The 18,138-nt window shown below is 40.4% G+C and overlaps 1 protein-coding gene and 1 long non-coding RNA gene across 5 annotated transcripts; one reads left to right on the forward strand and one right to left on the reverse strand.

Annotated features, from left to right (window-relative positions):
• Positions 1-1,808: 1,808 nt before the first annotated feature.
• LOC102080516 (uncharacterized) lies at positions 1,809-18,127 on the reverse strand. 4 transcript variants are annotated; one of them, XR_003215568.1, is made up of 3 exons: positions 17,745-18,127; positions 16,962-17,650; positions 1,809-1,846 (listed from the first exon to the last, which is right to left on the reverse strand). It is a non-coding gene; the product is annotated as an uncharacterized LOC102080516 (long non-coding RNA). The 4 variants fall into 4 exon arrangements; XR_003215567.1 differs by lacking the exon at positions 1,809-1,846 and adding an exon at positions 3,502-3,538; XR_266427.4 differs by lacking the exon at positions 1,809-1,846 and having other exon boundaries at positions 12,443-17,452; positions 17,526-17,650.
• Positions 5,439-9,058, forward strand: LOC112843307 (golgin subfamily A member 6-like protein 6). The gene has a single exon (XM_025901833.1). The coding sequence runs from the start codon at positions 6,613-6,615 to the stop codon at positions 8,326-8,328; it is 1,716 nt and encodes a 571-aa protein (XP_025757618.1). The 5' UTR covers positions 5,439-6,612; the 3' UTR covers positions 8,329-9,058.
• Positions 18,128-18,138: the final 11 nt, after the last annotated feature.

An 18,138-nucleotide genomic window follows, 5' to 3' on the forward strand; every position in this document is an offset into this window, starting at 1 on the left:
TTAGTCCGGAGGCTCCTGTAGCGCCTCCCAGAGGGCAGGAGGGTGAAGACTCCATGTGCTGGGTGACTGGGGTCTTTGATGATTTTCCCAGCCCTTTTCAGACACCGCTTCCTGTAGATGTCCTTTATGGCAGGAAGTGGTGCTCCGGCGATGCATTGGGCAGTTTTCACGATCCTCTGCAACGCCTTCCGGTCCGAGGCAGAGCAGTTCCCGTACCAGACTGTTATACAGTTGGTCAGGATGCTCTCGATGGTGCAGCGATAGAAGTTCACCAGGATGTCTGAGGACAGGTGGTTCTCCCTCAGAGTCCTCAAGAAGAAGAGGCGCTGGTGAGCCTTCTTGACCAGCTTGGAGCAGTTGGTCGTCCAGATGAGATCCTCGGAGATGTGGACTCCCAGGAACTTGAAGCTGCTCACACGCTCCACAGCCGTCCCCTTAATGTGGATGGGTGGGTGGATGTGGGTCAGCATTCCTGTAGTCCACAATGAGCTCCTTAGTCTTCTCGGTGTTAAGCAGCAGGTTGTTTGTGTCGCACCACTCAGCCAGACGATCCACCTCCTCCCTGTAGGCGGTCTCATCGTTGTCACTGATGAGGCCAATCACCGTGGTGTCATCTGCAAACTTAATGATGGTGTTGGAACCATCAGCAGGTCTGCAGTCATGGGTGAAGAGGGAGTAGAGGAAAGGGCTCATCACACAGCCTTGTGGTACACCGGTGTTCATTGTGATTGTTGATGAGCAGCGGTTGGTCAGGAAGTCCAGTAACCATTTGCAGATGAGGGAACTGATGCCCAGGTCTGTCAGTTTCCTGATGAGTTGTGAGGGGTGGATTGTATTGAATGCTGAACTGAAGTCTATAAACAGCATTCTGGCGTAGGTGTTGTTGTTGTCCAGGTGTGAGAGGACAGAGTGCAGTGCGATGGAGACTGCATCCTCTGTGCTCCTGTTCTGGCGGTATGCGAATTGGTGGGGGTCGAGACAGAATTTGAAGTGTGCTAGGACCAGCTGCTCTAAGCACTTAGTGATGATGGGGGTGAGTGCTACTGGGCGGTAGTCATTGAGGCTAGATAGGTTGGAGTTTTTGGGTATCGGGACGATGGAGGTGGATTTGAAGCAGGCCGGTACCACAGCGTGGGCCAAGGACAGATTGAATATGTCTGTGAGCACTCCTGCAAGCTCCCCAGAACAAGCTCTGAGAACACGCCCAGGGATGCCATCAGGACCTGCAGCCTTGTGGACATTGATCCTGCTCAGCACCGCTCCTACATCGGTGGGGGAGAGAGTCAGAGGTTGGTGGTCTGGCGTCATGTCTGTTTTGGTTGTGGGGTTCCCTCGCTCAAAACGAGCATAAAAGTTGTTGAGCTCGTTGAGGAAGGAGACATCAGAGGATGTGGGGGAGGGTTTGGTGGTCCTGTAGTCTGTAATGGTCTGCAGTCCTTGCCACATGCGTCGGGGGTTGGAGTTGGAGAAGTGTTCTTCTACCTTCTTTTTGTAATGGTGTTTGGCTTTTTTGATGCCCTTCTTTAGATTAGCCCTGGCTGTACTGTAGGCGTGTGCATCTCCTGACCTAAAGGCAGTGTTGCGGGCCTTCAGGAGACGACGAACATCCCGGTTCATCCAAGGCTTCTGGTTGGGGTACATGGTGATCCGTTTCTGGGTGGTGACACTGTCTGTGGTTTTGGAGATGTAATCCAGTACAGATGAAGCGTACTGGTCCAGGTCTGTGTGGGTGAACATATTCCAGTCTGTTTTTTTAAATCTGTCCTGGAGCACTGCGTCTGTCCCCTCTGGCCACACTTTAATTGTCCTCACAGCAGGTTTCACACGTTGGATGAGTGGTGAATACCTAGGTGTGAGGAACAGGGAGAGATGGTCCGATTGTCCAATGTGGGGGAGGGGTGTTGCTTTACTCAAAAAATTGAGTAAAGCAACACCCTTTTACTCAAAAAATTTAGTAAAGCTTAGCTAAAAATGACCAAGTTAGGGCAACTTACTCATTTTGAGTACACTGTACAGCCTTGTTAGTTCCCAGAACTCAAAAAAATTATGGAAACTCGTTGCCTCAAAAAACTAAGTAAAGCTTACTTAAGATGACTGTTAGGACAACTTATACATTGCAAGTCTGCAGTATTAAGAATAACTTGATATCTCTGACTGTACAATACTAATTGTTTACCTACTGACAAACATTTCAAGTTCAACTAAATGAAAAAACAATTTGTGGTACCATGAATATGATTAAAAATAATTAACAACAATTTTTGTAATGATGTTAAAATGAGCCCAACTTTTATTTTCAAACACCACAAGGTATAACAGCCAACATACCGGACACTGTTCTGCTGAACAACAAACAATTATATTGCCATCACTGTTATAATCTTACAATGAAACAAAGTCTCAGATTTAATTATTCTGAAAATAAGTTTAGGCCTACCACAAGTTTGTTTTATACTTACATTACTTATATAATCAAAATAAAATATTTGTTGTTCTGTCACAAGTGCAGTCTCTAATTTAAACAACACATTTGTTTTTCATTCCAACACAGGAGCTGGAATGTTGTATTATTTTAAGGATGCTTGTTTCCAGTCCAGGCATTACTGCCTGATTGACTATCATGGATCGAGGTGATCCAATGTAGGTGCAGAAGAAAGTCTTTAACTTCCCTTAAGTACAGTGGCAGTGGATGTGGGTTGGAGATGCAATGAGCTTGAACCTGCAGGCGACCATCTTCACTGACCACACCATCTGTGACAGAGGACTCATCTCTCCTGTTGTCCTGCAAGCAAACAATCATATTTTTTGGAACATGAACTTAATTGCTTTCTTAAAACATTTTTTCTGCATTTGGTATAAAACAGACTCCAATTTAGACAATCTCAGGCTCCCTCCCCACCGGAGAGGTGACATTCAATGTCCCAAATTGTCAGTCTGGATAGCCGTGACCACCGTCATGAAAGCATCATTTTAAAAAGGGCTATGCAAACATGGCCAATAACTTTCATTCTAATGATGTGCAAAATGATTTTGGGCACAAAACAAATTTTGCTGTTAGAAAACTTGCAGACTTCACTATATACAGTGTAGACCCTCTAAACCAGGGGTCTCGAACTCCAGGCCTCGAGGGCCGGTGTCCTGCAGATTTTAGATCTCACCCTGGGTCAACAAACCTGAATCAAATGATTAGTTCATTACCAGGCCTCTGGAGAACTTCAAGACATGTTGAGGAGGTAATTTGGCCATTTAAATCAGCTGTGTTGTATCAAGGACACATCTAAAGCCTGCAGGACACCGGCCCTCGAGGCCTGGAGTTCGAGACCCCTGCTCTAAACTAAGTTTGGGGGATGTGGTCTGCATTTCTTGAAAGATCAAACTGTTGTTGTTTGTTTACTTACACAGCATGCCTTGTAGAATTAACTGGAGTCACCAGCAACAGCATAAATGTCACTGACAGTTGCTAATATATTGGAAAACCAAAATACTTACCACTGAGTTGATGTCTTTCTGTCCAACAGCAGGAGTGCTGGTCCCGAGCCTCAAAGACAGTAAGAAGCAAGCAGAGGGAGAAAAAACAGAACATTTTTCAGAAACTGATTTGATCCTTAATGGCTGTGCAATCATTGTAACATAGAGTTTGCTTATGTTGTTAAATAAAGGCTAGATTTGACATTAATCTTCAAGTTCCTGAGTACCACCATCTCCCAGGACCTGAAGTGGGAGACCAACATCAACTCCATCCTCAAAAAGACCCAGCAGAGGATGTACTTCCTGAGACAACTGGGGAAGTACAGTCTTCCACAGGAGCTGCTGACCCAGTTCTACACTGCAGTCATTGAGTCTGTCCTGTGCTCCTCCATCACAGTCTGGTATGGTGCAGCCACTAAACAGGACAGGAGCAGACTGCAGCGGACTGTACGGGCAGCAGAAAGGATCATCGGTGCCCCCCTGCCCTCCATCCAGGATCTGTACCTCTCAAGAACCAGGAAACGGGCAGGGAAAATCATCACAGACCCCTCACACCCTGGACACAGACTTTTTGACCTGCTGCCCTCTGGCAGACGGTACAGAAGCCTGCAAACCAAGACCACCCGACACAGGAACAGTTTCTTTCCCCTCGCCATCTCCCTCCTAAACAGTTGACCTGTCACACTGCTCCCACTGCCAGACTGCAACTGCACCTTATGTACATTTTGTAGTATTCATTCCACCTCATTTCATTTCTGTATTTTATGTACATAAGTTTAGTTATTTATAGTTGGTTTACACAGCTTTGTGTATGTATGTGTATGCATGTGTAATGTATATATAGACGTGTGTGTGTGTGTGTGTGTGTGTTTTACATTGCTGTGCTTGATAGCCACCATCTACCGGAACCAAATTCCTTGTATTTGTCTGCACATATACTTGGCCAATAAACACGATTCTGATTCTGATTCTAATAGATGCCACAGATGTTCAAAAGCTGCCACAAAGCATGAAAAAAAAAATGGACGTCTCTGAAAACGTCGGAGCATTTTTGCAAATATGTGATGTCTTGATAAATCGAGCAGATATTTGAACTTTACACAACTACATTCTCGCCTGAAAACATCTTAAAAGTTTATTCTGTGATCCAGAAAAAGTAATAAGTTTTTTAGCTGTGGTCCTCCGCCATTGCCGCGCTTACAAGGCCGACAAATGCGATCCTCCTTTTCCCCAGACTACCCTTTCTGGGTCACAAAATAACCTTTTAAGATATTTTCAGGCGACAATGTAGCTATGTAATGCTCAAATATCTACTTAATTTATCAAAATATCACATATTTGCAAAAGTGCTTCCACGTTTTCGGAGAGCTCTGTTATCCACCCCCCCACACCTACCCCACCCCTAACGGCTACACCTCCCGAAGAATTTTGTCTGGGCTCTTATCTCACTTTTTTATTTCAAACAATCAACAGAAAATTTCACAAACATAGTTTTATATAAGGGTTTTAAGGCTGTGGTGTTAATTTTTAAGTAACATGAGCCCAGCGGCAGCAGCAACACTAGGCTAACACTAACTAGCTAGCAAGATTTTAAACCTGGTGCTAAACTAAGAGAAGCCACAAAATCAGTTTGAATAAGAGTAAACATTTACTTACCAAGTCAGTGTATCAGGTAAAGATCCACAGCAATGACAACAATAATACCTTGAGCTGACGCTTCTCCAGGTTTGCTCAACATATTCCATAAAAAATGCGGAGGACGGTAGTGACGTGGCATTTTCAAAACACATCTTTCATCCTTCCGTACTGAGATGCAAAACTTCCAGCTTACTTAGTTTTTCTAAGTTAAGACAACTCAAATTAATTGAGTTTATCAGCGTTTTTGCATAAAAAGTACTGGTAACTTATTTAAATTGAGTTCTAATAACAAATTGATAAAAATTGAGTTCAGCCCATTTAATATTTTTAATTAAACACAATATTACATTTTACAGTGTATGGTCCCAGAAGTCCAACTTTTTTTGTGGGATGCTTATCTTCCTCTGCCTTTTGGGGGCTACCGCAGCTGCCTATGACGGTGCAAAACGTTTCGCCGACATTGTTTTTTGTTGGGGAGAAAACTTACAAACATACAGTACAGCACTTCAGAGTCACACTGCTAGCGATTGATGTAGCGATTCTGTACTGTACAGGCGAGACGGCACGGAGGAGATCGACAATGCTCTACAGCTGACCAGGAGGCAGAACACACTGCGCTTAAAAAAAAAAAAAAAGCATGCAAAATTGCACTAAAAACATGCGCGAAACAGCGAGGTTGCAAAAGGTGAACCGCGTTATAGCGAGGGACCACTGTAATTGTGAAGATAAGTCGGTTATCTTTCAATATTCTATAGAAAATGACTGTCCACGCTTTATTTCGGCCTTGACCAGCTTAACAAAACACAAACAAATGCTGATTTAAATCGGCTGCTACTATAACTGCTTTTCACGGCGGTAACATCATTACGAGCTATATTTAAATTAAATATGAAAGTGTTGAATAGCCATTTGAGGCCTGAGAAGAAAAAGTGCTAAACTGCATCAATATCACAGCTCTACGTGTCCTGTTCAGCCAGCTGCCCACAGCGGTCCCATAGCGACGAGAGAGCATTAAGGGGCAGAGAGGAGGATGTTACTCTCAATGTTGTTGGCACATTTCAGGAGGACGCTACTAATAAGGAATATTTACACAGTGAATTCACATTTATTATTATATTTACAAAAGACCCGTTTTTGTCTTGTTCGTATCATTTTATTTTGTTGTAATTATTTATTTATTTATTTTCTGTTGTATGTGATTGAAACTTTACTGATAATTTGTCCAAGCAAAAAAAATCCCCATTCAAAAATGTCATGTGACAACAATATTGGCTTATGGAATGATGATGTCATATGGACCTTTGTGACATCACCTTTGCTGCTTTGATGTGCTGAAATGTCCTTTGAAAATTTTCCTTAAATAGGGTAGAAAGGCAACAGCTTTTAGTCAGTATTTTTGCAGCAACTGTATTAGCAGAAGTTGTTTTCGCAGCTTTCAAAGGTTCACCAGAGAAATATTTTGAAACATTTGGATTGTTTTCAGAGTCACTGTTTACAGACCACGACATGTCTCAGAGAAAACACCAGAAAAGACCAAAAGTTCACACTAACTCTCCTCTCTTGACACAAATGGAAAAAATTATTCAGGAGTTCCAACTAAAGCGTAATCAAGCGCTTGAAGAAAACAAAGGTTTGCCCAAGAAGTATTTTGAAACATCTGGATTGTTTTCAGAGTCACTGTTTACAGACCACGACATGTCTCAGAGAAAACACCAGAAAAGACCAAAAGTTCACACTAACTCTCCTCCCTGTAGACAAATGGACAAAAATAATCAGGAGCTCCAACAAAGGCTTAATCAAGCGCTGGAAGAAAATGAAGAAATTCTTTTTGAGAAGGAAGAATTGAACATAAAGCTAAGCGACGTGGAACACAAACTCAAAGGCATGGTGGAAAAATACAGAGTGCTCCAAAAAAGGCATGATGAAACACTGGTAAGAAATGAACAGTTACTTCACGAGAATGAGCAACTACAAGAAAGACAGAAAGAAATGGATCGCAAGCTTCAGAACACAGAGGACCAACAAACTAACGATAAGCGGCGCCAGCCTGACATAAAGATTATTAATGAGGGCTGGGGAATTTTATTTGGTCAATCCCGGGAGAGGATTATGAACCTGATGGACAAAAACAAGCAAAAGAAAGCTGAATTAAAAGAAATGGCCGAGCAGCTTCAAGACAGTGACGCTCTTAATGAGGAGTTACATTGTGAAATCCAACAAATGTTCACAGTGAATCAGGAGCTCAAACAAAAACTTAATGAAACACTGCATAGAAATGAACAGCTACTTCATGAGAACGAGCAACGACAAGAAAGACAGAAAGAAATGGATCGCAAGCTTCAGAACATCGAGGACCAACAAACTAACAACAGTACACAAGCCCAAGAGCAGATTCTGTTCCTGAGGAACAAAATCAAGCAAAAAAGAGCTGAACTGAAAGAAATGTCCAAGCAGCTTCAAGACAGGGAAGCTATTAATAAGGAGTTACAGTGTGACCTCCAACAAATGAATATAAAGAATCAGAAGCTCCAAGGAAATTTCGATGAAGCGCTGGAAAGAAATAAAGAAATTCTTTATGAGAAGGAAGAATTGGACATAAAGCACAGAGGCACGCAGGACAAACTCAAACACGTGGAGGGAAAATACAAAGTGCTGGAAAAAAGGTTTGATGACACAGTGCACAAAATGAAAGGGTTACTTCAAGAGAAAGCGCAACAGGAAGAAATACAGAAAGAAGAAAAAATTATTTCCCAGGACTTTATGAGGAAACATCTAAAACTGCAAGAATTTTATTTTGAAATGAAGGACAAAACAACTGGACTGGAAGTAGCAAAGGAAAAACTGGAAAAACAATGCTCAGAGATGCAGAGTAGGATCGATGAAATGCTAAGAAAAAACACAGAAGAGCTTGAAGAACTTTCTAACAACTTGAAGTGCAAAAACACTGAAATGCAGGCCCAAAAGGCGGCATCTAAAGAACTGAAAGAAAAGCTTGAAGAAAAACAAGCAAAATTAGAAGAAGTGGAGCAAAGATGCAAGAAACTTGAGATGCAAAATGCAGAAACAATCAATGAATTGAGAACCCTCATCCTAGAGAAAAAAGCACTCGTGGAACAGCAACTGAAAAAGAAGAAAAAACGCTTCTGCTTGTTCCGGAGGAGGGACACTGCTGCTTCTTCACCTGATGTAGCCTCATCTTTCTCAACCTCTGTTCCATCTTAATTTTACCTCTCCTCTCCCTTTCTCTCCTAACACCTCTCCTATCTCCCTCCCCACTCTCTCTCTCTTTTCACCCTCACCCCCTAACCAGTCCCAGCAGTTGACTGCCCCTCCTGAGCCTGGTTCTGCTGGAGGTTTCTGCTTAAAGGCAGTTTTTCCTCCCCACTGTCGCCAAGTGCTTGCTCAGAGGGGATTGTTGGGGGTTTCTCTCCTCTGTCTCTTTCCTTTTTTCTATCCCTTCTTTTCACCTCTTTTTCTCCCTTCTACCTTTTCCTTACCCCCCTTTTTTCATTTCCTCCATCATCTCTCTACCCTGTGTTAAAGTGAACACAAGGTAGAGAGATGATGGAGGAACAATAAAGTTAATTAGCCAAATACTACATGTGTCAGATCAATGTCTTCATTCAAGAATAATCCATCTTAAGTATAAAAACAAGAAATGGGTAGCCACATGTGTGTTTGTGTGTGTGCAGAATATGCATACATTAATCGTATCCAAATCACAGAAGGAATGAAATAAAACTAGAAGACATATAAAACAAGCAAAACAAAACGAAAATATATTTTTCTCCGTTCCCAGGTCGGGTTTGGTTTTAAACCTGACCACTACCGGTACACTTTAGGCTGGAGATTTTTGTAAAGCTTTTATTTTGGCATTTCCCTTGACCCTTTCAATAAATTTGCATGTTAGCTAAATATTTAGTTTCCTGTAACATATAGATTTAACATTTAGATTTAAAAAATAATATTTAGATTTAACATTTAGATTTAAAAATAATATTTAGATTTAACATTTTGATTTAATATTTAACATTTAAAATTGTGTTTTAAATATAAAAAGTTGCAAATATTTTATTAAATGTTGTAAAAAATAACTCAAAACACATGTTTTGTCCGGTTTTGAGCTAAATGTGGAAAAAATGTTGCTGAATGTGGAAAAATATTACTCAGATCGTACACTCCCGCTAGAGCACTAAGATCATCTACTCAGGTACTCCTGGTGCAGCCAAGATCTTGGCTGATGTCCAGAGGCAGGGCTCTAGACTAACTTTTTGCCATGGGCGCACCACAAAAGTTAGGCGCACTCAAATTTTTTCAACCGCATCGCTTAACACTGCAGTTTTACATGTGCACTTTTTTGGGGGGAAATTGCAGTCCATACAGACAATATTCATTTCTAAATTATTAACTAACAATCTTGTGCTTAAAGTGCTTTGTCAATATTGTAGAAAATGTTAAACTTAATCATCATCTTGGCTCTTCTGACGACCTGTTTGCTGCTGCCTGCTGCTGAAAGGCAGTGGGGAGAGGGGACACTTGGGCAGTGCATTTATTGCAGCATATAATGTGTTTTCTGGATACACTGCTGCTTTTTCAGCATTCAAAGATTGATGGCACCGTGTCAGAGCTGGCTATGAATTTCAGACGGATCAGGCCTTAACTTAACACAAAAGTTATCAATAGTTCTTTTCATCTTTTCTTATTACCCACAGCTACATCCACTTCTGTCGGGCCTAGGCTGCTCACTAGGGCTGCGTATCATCACTGATTTCTATAATCCATTTGATTCCGGTTCTCAAAGTCCTGATTCGATTCAATTTTCCTCAGACAGTCAGAAATATTATAATTCTGATCATTTATCAGTACTGATACATGTGAGACTTCATCAGAATTGTGAACATCACAGCAGATGCTTTTGTGTCAAAGCAACTGAGAATAAAACACAGAAAAACATGAAGGAGATTTTCCTGGTCTGGCGTTTTATAGCAGATAACCTTAAAAATATTCTGCAATTTTGCATAATTTTAAAAAGTTTAAATTTCTTCAGTATTGAACAGCAGAAATTAGGCTTTCTAGTCCGAGGACATTTAAGTGAAAAAAGAAAAAGAAAAGAAAAACACAGCGCTGTAAACAACGGTAGACTGGTGGGTAATAAGCAAATGAATAATGCAGAAAACAGACATTTGAGACGCATTTGCGACCAAATTGGTCGCACTCTAGAGCCCTGAGAGGTGAGTGGGCGTTTGCCTTGGCTGCACCAGATTTATGGAATAACCTTCTTATTGCTATCCGCACGTCTGATTCTATCCAATCATTTAAATCACGGTTAAAAGCCTATTTAACCTTGCCTTTCCTGCTCGTTGATGCCTGTATCTGAGCCCTAGACTTACTCTATTTGACCTTTTATACATATCTTTTATGGCTTTGTGCTAACATATTTTACTTGATATGCATTTTATGCTATTACTGTGTATTAGTGACACTGACCTGTTAGCATACTTGATACTTTGTTGTGGTCTTATTTAATATTTATAATATTTATGTCTTATTTTCTGTCTTTTATGTAAAACACTTTGGTGTACCGTTGGTTTTTATATGTGCTCTATAAATAAAGTTGTATTTTATTGTATTGTTAATTTCAGCATGTTTCAGTTTACAAATGGCCCCATACAGGTGAACCAAGTGACACATATGACAGGGGAAGCAAAACAGAACATAACACAAACAGGACAAGAGCCTATCGAAAAAATAAAACAGGAAACTACCATGGAGACAGAGATACAGACTTAACAAACACAAAGGGAGAGTAAAAAGAGACATGACTGGGGAAATAGACAAAGAAGTAATAGAAAAAAAACATTAAAACCACTTTCAGAAAACTATAAGACCTGTTTGGAGGGGTTATGACCCCCCCACAGCCTCGCTCAACCCCAGCGATTCCAAATGACCGGAAGTTCTCCTCAGCCTGACCTTCACGTACCGGAAATAACCTCCTGACTGTAAACCCCGGCCGCGATATATATATATATGTACACTTATCATCACCTGTGTCAATTACAGCCATACCAATTATAACCACAACAATCAGAGACCTTAGAGCCAGACTCGATTCACAAACCGGTCAATAGACTATGTGCACCTTAGCCAGTGTTGGGGAGTAACGGAATACATGTACCGCCGTTACGTATTTAGAATACAAAATATGAGTAACTGTATTCCGTTACAGTTACCGTTTAAAAAGGTGGTATTCAGAATACAGTTACTTTGTTGAAATAAATGGATTACACGGCGGTACTTTCCTGTTTCATATTGTCGCGGGTCAGGACTGTTTGGGTTTGTTTGACAGCTGTTCTGTTGTTTCAGGCGGCAGCGTTACGGTTGCCATGGTTACAGGGTGACGCTCTCTCTCTGCGTGTTTCCTGGGTGAGAGAGCGCTTTTTTGTTGTTGTTGTTGTGCTAAGCTAAAAGGCAGAATGCTACAGGCATGGCCCTAAAGAATGTAGCCTCATGGGCAGTGTAGTCCGTGCTGCAGCGAGAATGGACTACCATACACGTTATGTGTCTGTGAGCGAGGGAGGGAGAGAAAGGAAAAGTCCGAGCTGTCACGGAGCAAAAACGGGAGCTGGAAGCATGTAAATATAATAATAACCACTGCAGCCAAGAAGAGTGCCTGACGAGCCCATTTGTAAGTAAGCTATTAAGACTCAACTGTACACTGTGTTCGTGTTTTCCTCCGGAAAAAATAAGTTCCGTTGGAGCAGCCTTTCAACGCCTTTCTCTGTCTCTGGCAAGCAAAGTTGACCCAGACAACAAAGTAAAGCTATTTTTCGGCTACTAGCCCGACACGGAACCCACCGTATTAGCCCAGGTCCCTTTACTATGGTTCGGAGCCGCGGGCCTTCATTAACAGTAATAAATCACAGCAATAGTACATTCACGTAGTTGTAAACAGCATGATAATATATTAAGTAATCCAAAGTATTCAGAATACGTTACTCTCATTGAGTAACGTAACGGAATACGTTACAGAATACATTTTGGGGCATGTATTCAGTATTCTGTAATGGAATACATTTTAAAAGTAACCTTCCCAACACTGACCTTAGCATATGCTACTTCCGGTGGGGAAACTCCTGTAAGGCGCTTTGGGTTTTTTTAGAGAATAACACCCTCCCTCCTACTCTTACTCAAGGTCTCATAACACTTATTCCAAAACCAAACAAAGACTTACTTTTTATTGATAATTGGAGACCCATCTCCCTGCTCAATAATGACTATAAGATTATGGCTTTAATACTTGCTAACAGAATTAAAGAGGTCTTGGACAAAGTTATCAATGAGACACAATCAGGCTTTATGAGAAATAGACACATTTCTAATAACATTAGACTGGTTTTGGATTTACTTGATTACTCTGATTTGGTACCTGACAATAGCTTCATTCTCTTCCTGGATTTTTATAAGGCTTTTGATACAATTGAACATCAATTTATTTTCCACTCTTCGGAAAAATTTGGCTTTGGAGAGTTTTTCTGTAAAGCTGTCAAAACCTTATACACAAATGGCAATAGTTCTATTAAAATGATTAACGGCTCCACCCCGAGATTTGACCTGAAATGTGGTATTCGCCAAGGATGTCCTATTTCTCCATATTTATTCTTACTTTGTACACAAATTTTTGCAACTAATATTTCAAACAGTGTTGTACAAGGAATCACCATAGCTGATAAGGAGCTCATCATCAGACAGTTAGCTGATGACACCACACTCTTTTTGAAGAATGCAAACCAAATCCCTCTAGCCCTTAGTGTGATTAGTGATTTCTCTGAGGCCACTGGTTTATGGCTAAATCTAAAAAAATGTTAGTTTTTCTTTTAGAGTTACTAGCAAATAAAGACTGCCCTGCAAATACTATCTGTAATATTTCTGTCAAACAAGAAGTCACATACTTGGGACTGTTAATATCCAAAGACCAAAAATCAAAATGCTCTTCAAACTTCACTCCAACCCTAAAAAAGTTCAACCAGTGGCTGCAAAGGGACTTAACTTTGAAAGGTAGAGTGTTAATTACTAAAGCTGAAGGGATAACCTGATTAACATATGCTGCTCTCTCATTACACCTGGATAAGAAAATTAGTAAAGATATTGACCGCATGCTCTTTAATTTTATGTGGAAAAACTGTACGCATTATATTAGAAAAACTGTTGTGATGAATAACTACGAATCAGGTGGGCTTAACTTTTTAGACTTTTCTACTTTAAATAACACTTTCAAAATTAATTGAGCTAAACATTTTCTTAAAAACCCTACCTCTATCTGGAACTTTATACCATATCATATTTTCTCCCGTTTTGGTGGCTTTCATTTTATTTTAAATTGTAATTACAATGTTGAGAAACTCCCTGTAAAACTTTCATCCTTCCATAAGCAGGTCCTCTTAGCGTGGACCCTCATTTATAAACACAACTTCTCACCACACAAATACCTCATCTGGAACAACAGAGATATTTTATTTAAAAATAAATCACTTTTCCTGGAAATTTGGGTCCAAAATGGGATCCTATTAGTGGCTCAGCTGGTTAATAAAGGGGGACAACTACTTACTTACAACGAATTTCTTGCACTATATAATTTTCCAGTCAGTGTTCAGGAATTCTCAATGGTGCTTGGTGCCATACCCTCAAGTAATTTAATGTTATATAAAAACACTGACCTCTCAATATCTACCTCAGTCACTCTCCCTGATCCAGCTGAGTCAGCAGTGGGAAAAATCTGCTTTTCACAGGAACTTGGTAACAGCAATAAGAGAATACGTAGTTTATTCCAAGAAGATATCGTCTCTCTCCCATATGTAATATCTTACTGGAACCGATATGTTCCAGATATCAAGTGGAAGACAGTCTGGATGATCCCCCATAAATATTTGATTGTAAATAAGGTGAAGGAAGTTTCATTTAAAATTCTACATAAATGTTATCCAGCCAGTCACTACATGGTAAAATTTGAAAGAGACATAAATACTAATTGTACTTTCTGTGAGGATCATCCAGAAACTGTGACACATATTTTTTGGTACTGTTCTTCTACATAGAGATTCTGGAAGGAATTTAGCAGGTTTGTTATTGTCCATATTTTGAGGGAGTTTTCTTTATGATGGGAAAATGTTTTATTCTGTTTCTTTAAGTTCCCCAAGAAGAATGATAAATGTTTTTTTATAATAAATTTGTTAATACTTTTAGCTAAATTTTTTATCCATAAATGCAAGTTTACTAATAAAACACCATATTTCTGTCATTTTCTTAAGGATGTGGAAATGTATATACAATCAATATCAGACTCCACCAACAAAAAGGCTCTCAAAACAATATATATATGTGATATATATGTGCGTGTATTCATATAATTATTGTTTTTTTCTTTTTACCCCTGGTTTTGTGTGTTCATGTTCTGTTCTTTTGTATACTTCATCTGTTCGTATGTTGTATACTCATTGTTTGTCAAATAAAGTTCTTTAAAAGAATAAAGGCGCTTCGTTTTCGGTGTGATTTTCGCACCTTGTTTTTTTTGCAAAAAAGTCAACCAAATGGATGAATCAAGCGGCAATTTACATTTCTCAAGATGTCTTGAGCATTTACCGAATACATCTGTAGATGACGTTCATCGACTTGTCGATACTTGTCTATAGTGTTCTCTCGTTTATCGCGGGGGTTATGTTCTAAAAATAACCAGCAATAGGTGAAATCCGCAAAGTAGCCAACTTTATTATTATTATTATTGTTATTTTTACAATTATTTTATATGTTTTAAGGCTGTAAAACCCCTCACTACACACTTTATACACTTTTCTCAGACAGGCATCAACATTGTCCCACTTTTCTCTCTCGTTTAAACACTCTCAAAGTTCAAGAAAAAAAAGTCCAGTATTATAGAATGAAACCGAAGATCAAAACCAGTTTTCAGTCCCAAACATTTATTTGAAAAATAAACATACAGTATATATGTTTTTTTCTATAAATAATAATGACGGATTTTAGAACTAATCAATTTAACTTTAAGCTTAATTGCTTAATTTCAGCTTAATGCACCTTATAATCCGGTGCGCCGTATGGTCCCAGAAGTCCAACGTTTGTTTTGCGATGCTTATCTTCCTCTGCCTTTTGGGTGCTACCGCAGCTGCCTATGACGGTGCAAAACGTTTCGCCGACATTGTTTTTTGTTGGGGAGAAAACTTACAAACATACAGTACAGCACTTCAGAGTCACACTGCTAGCGATTGATGTAGCGATTCTGTACTGTACAGGCGAGACGGCACGGAGGAGATCGACAGTGATCTACAGCTGATCAGGACACACTGCGCTTAAAAAAAAAAAAAGCATGCAAAATTGCACTAAAAACATGCGCGAAACAGCGAGACTGCGAAAGGTGCACCGCATTATAGCGAGGGACCACTGTAATTGTGAAGATAAGTCACAACATACCCTTTGTAAATACGAATATATAGAGACATCTGGGAAACATCTGGCTTTGACTATTGTTCATCTGTAGTTTGAATGCTGGACATTTCCCTCTTTAAATCATAAGAACTGTCACTATACAGAGATGTGCTTCTGAGTGTGGACGATGTGTCTTCTGATTTTGTAATGCAGTTTTGCTTGTGTTGAGTAATGTAAACAACCAATCAATCTACACGCTTCAAACGTCAAAATTGATCATTTGGTTTTTTATGACACAGCAATGGTGAGTGTTCCCACCTCCTGCTCTTTTGAACTTAACGCGATCTCTCCGTTTTCGTATTTTGGACATGATTTTGGAGTCCACCTTCGCAGTAGCGATTGACCGCAAAATAAAGCTACTGGAAATGTACAACCCTACATCCGGTCTTAAAACAAGAAATTAGCATTTTCTCGTGCACAGGGTCTATAACCGTTATAAACAGAAAGCTAGATTAGCCAAAGTGCCATTTCACCACGCTTTCCTACCTACTCTGTCAGTCCATTAGTTTGTGCAATATAAAATGGAAATGGAGACACACAGTTATGAGAGAGGAAGCAGTGTGAGGATTGGGCAGGGGGTGTAACTGAGGAGCACAGTGTGAGGAATACCACATACCAATGCACAGAAAAATGATGAGATATGAGCAGCAGGTATACTGAGAGAAAATCTGTATCACATGACTTTTTTCAAAACTCGTCATCCTTACAGAACACCTACATAATCATCTCTGGAGCGCATAAGTTCGGTGTCCCCTTAGTAGATGTGGTTGGGGAGGAATACTTGCAATCGTTGCCATTGTCAAACAAGTAATTAACCAAAGAGAATACCTCAGTTCATTGTATGTATGAAACTGGACAACAGCTCAAGAAGTCTGCGAGGTAATTTCATATCACTAACCCAGCCACTTATACTGTCTGAGAAACACCTACTCGTGTTCTAAAGAGACATATTTATAGGTATTTACCCATTTGTAAATCTGTTTAACATTTTCTGAAATATATTACATCCTGTATGAGCAACTATGGATTTCTGCGCTCTGAGTGAAAACCAGCACAAAACACCCTTTGATCTCTCCTGGTTGCAAGAACTTTAATAGCAATAGAAAGCAACATTTGGAAAAAGGGGCATATATTGTTTATAAGAATCAGATGCGGATGTTGAAAATCTAGGTGCATTTTGTATCAGTATTCCACACATTATGTTTTACTAATTATTCCTACAGAAATGAGAAGCTGATCAGCAGTACAACTGACTTTGACAAATTAGTAGAAAAACCACAAAAAGTAAAGAAAACAACAGCAACAACAACAAAACCTCTATAACTGCTATGACTGCAGAAGCCCATTTGTCCAGTACATACCTGTGAAAGTGCACTTGCTGGCTCCTCTGGTATACAGAAGCCTGGTTCAGTAGGGTAAATAAGGGATCTCGTCTCCTCCGTACTTAATGAGAATTGTGTATCTGTCAGTCATGTCTGGCACATAACACACCAGGTAGGTCCCATCATGGTTGTAATGGATATTTACCTTCTTGGGCTCAGGCAAGACATGAGGGAAAATTAGAACAAATATTTAAGGCCCCCCCCCCCCCTTTTAACAGCAGCAGATGGAGTACATTTCAACACTATACACTTAAGACGCTCTTCTCTCACAATTGTATTTCTTAATACTACTAAAATACCATTCAGCACCTGTGATAGGTTGTCCTCTATACGCGATGTTGAGGTTGTACGTGCCAGCCTCATATGGGATGTACTCCACACTGCAGCTGCCATCCTTGTTGTCGGTTCAGGACATTTTGGCCTCAGATGGACTTTCCATTGGTAGACCAAGGCCAACAGTACCTGCTCCTCTGCACAGGGAAGATGATAGAGTTTTACAGAAAACAGGTTTGTGACACTTCACCATGAATCCTTCATAAATACCTGGTTTCCACTGTGAACTTGTTGGTGGTGCCACCTTTCAGACAAGGGCCATGCAGAGATTTCTTCTATATATTCATATGAATCAGAAAAGCCAAAAGGGAACTCGAACATTATAGCTGCAAATGCTGTTGATTAATGCACAGTTTACATAAGTAAAAAGAAAAAAACAACAACAATGTGTTTGCTCCTATAACAACACTCACCGAGAGCTCCCCTTACCTCAGACTCTGTGTCTGACTCAGAGTCCATCCACATTTCATCCTGGCCCTCCGCATCAGCTCTTTGCTCATGCTGAGAAGCGTTGGTACAAGCCGAACAGTCTCGATGATGTTGGCCCCGTTATCTGTTACAACGAGCAGCACCGTCTCTTCCCTTACAGCGCACTCTGATCAATTCAGCGGGCGATGGCCTACCCGGTATGTGGGTTTTCCATTCGGTGCCAGTTAGGCAAAAACTGGTGGGCCTGTCCTCCAGGTGCGCGGTAAAAAGAAGCCGACACACCCATGAAAGATGCCGTTAATCCCCTTTTGCTTCAGCCTGCTACACAAAGAACTTCTGGTTAATGCTCGCTATCTCTGTCTCGTCCTGAGGGGTGCTGTGCTCTGTGTCACAG

The sequence above is a fragment of the Oreochromis niloticus genome, linkage group LG20 (genome assembly GCF_001858045.2).
Source record: "Oreochromis niloticus isolate F11D_XX linkage group LG20, O_niloticus_UMD_NMBU, whole genome shotgun sequence".
NCBI lineage: Eukaryota > Metazoa > Chordata > Actinopteri > Cichliformes > Cichlidae > Oreochromis > Oreochromis niloticus.